The sequence below is a fragment of the Octopus bimaculoides genome, chromosome 21 (assembly GCF_001194135.2).
Source record: "Octopus bimaculoides isolate UCB-OBI-ISO-001 chromosome 21, ASM119413v2, whole genome shotgun sequence".
In the NCBI taxonomy this organism is placed as follows: Eukaryota; Metazoa; Mollusca; class Cephalopoda; order Octopoda; family Octopodidae; genus Octopus; species Octopus bimaculoides.
In genome coordinates, this window is record NC_069001.1 from 27,297,682 (window position 1) to 27,298,127 (window position 446).

The 446-nt window shown below is 34.8% G+C and overlaps 1 protein-coding gene across 2 annotated transcripts in view; it reads left to right on the forward strand.

Moving 5' to 3' along the window:
• LOC106876162 (glutamate receptor ionotropic, kainate 2) overlaps nucleotides 1-440 on the forward strand; it is a 148,901-nt gene extending 148,461 nt beyond the window's left edge. Inside the window, exon 11 of one of the 2 annotated variants that reach the window (XM_014924588.2) lies at nucleotides 137-257. Coding sequence is in view for 1 of the 2 variants with exons in the window: in XM_014924587.2 (XP_014780073.1) it covers nucleotides 137-307 (171 nt within the window). In the remaining variant the exon portion in view is untranslated. Of the gene's footprint in view, nucleotides 1-136 lie in introns of both variants that reach the window. The other variant, XM_014924587.2, reaches the window with a different exon arrangement.
• Nucleotides 441-446: the final 6 nt, after the last annotated feature.

The following is a 446-nucleotide window of genomic DNA, read 5'->3' on the forward strand; positions in this document are numbered from 1 at the left end:
ATATATATATCGAACAACTATTTATTTTATGAATGTTTAAAAGTTGTTTTTTTTAAATCATACAAACGCACATATTTAAATGTTTTTAGAATGTAATCTAATTATAAATTCTTGTTTTCTCTTTTGACTTTTGCAGCAGCCATTCTGTACCGAAGTATCACAAGAGCTGAGAGTCGCTATTACTTGTTTGGGTTCATCTCGCAAAAATGGCAAGACAAAATCAGATGACGCTAGGCTAGACAACCATCAACTCGTCCCTCTGACTTCTGGTCAGAATTCATTCTTAACGAAAGACATGAACACATGACAAAACGCCCAATGTATTACCTTAATATGATCCAAGAAGCGGTTCATAGTTTTTGCGGTCAAGACAAGTTGTCGAGTCGCATGAAATCGTACCCCGGTATCAATGCATTTTTTTCCTACTAATTATTACTGTGAAGACA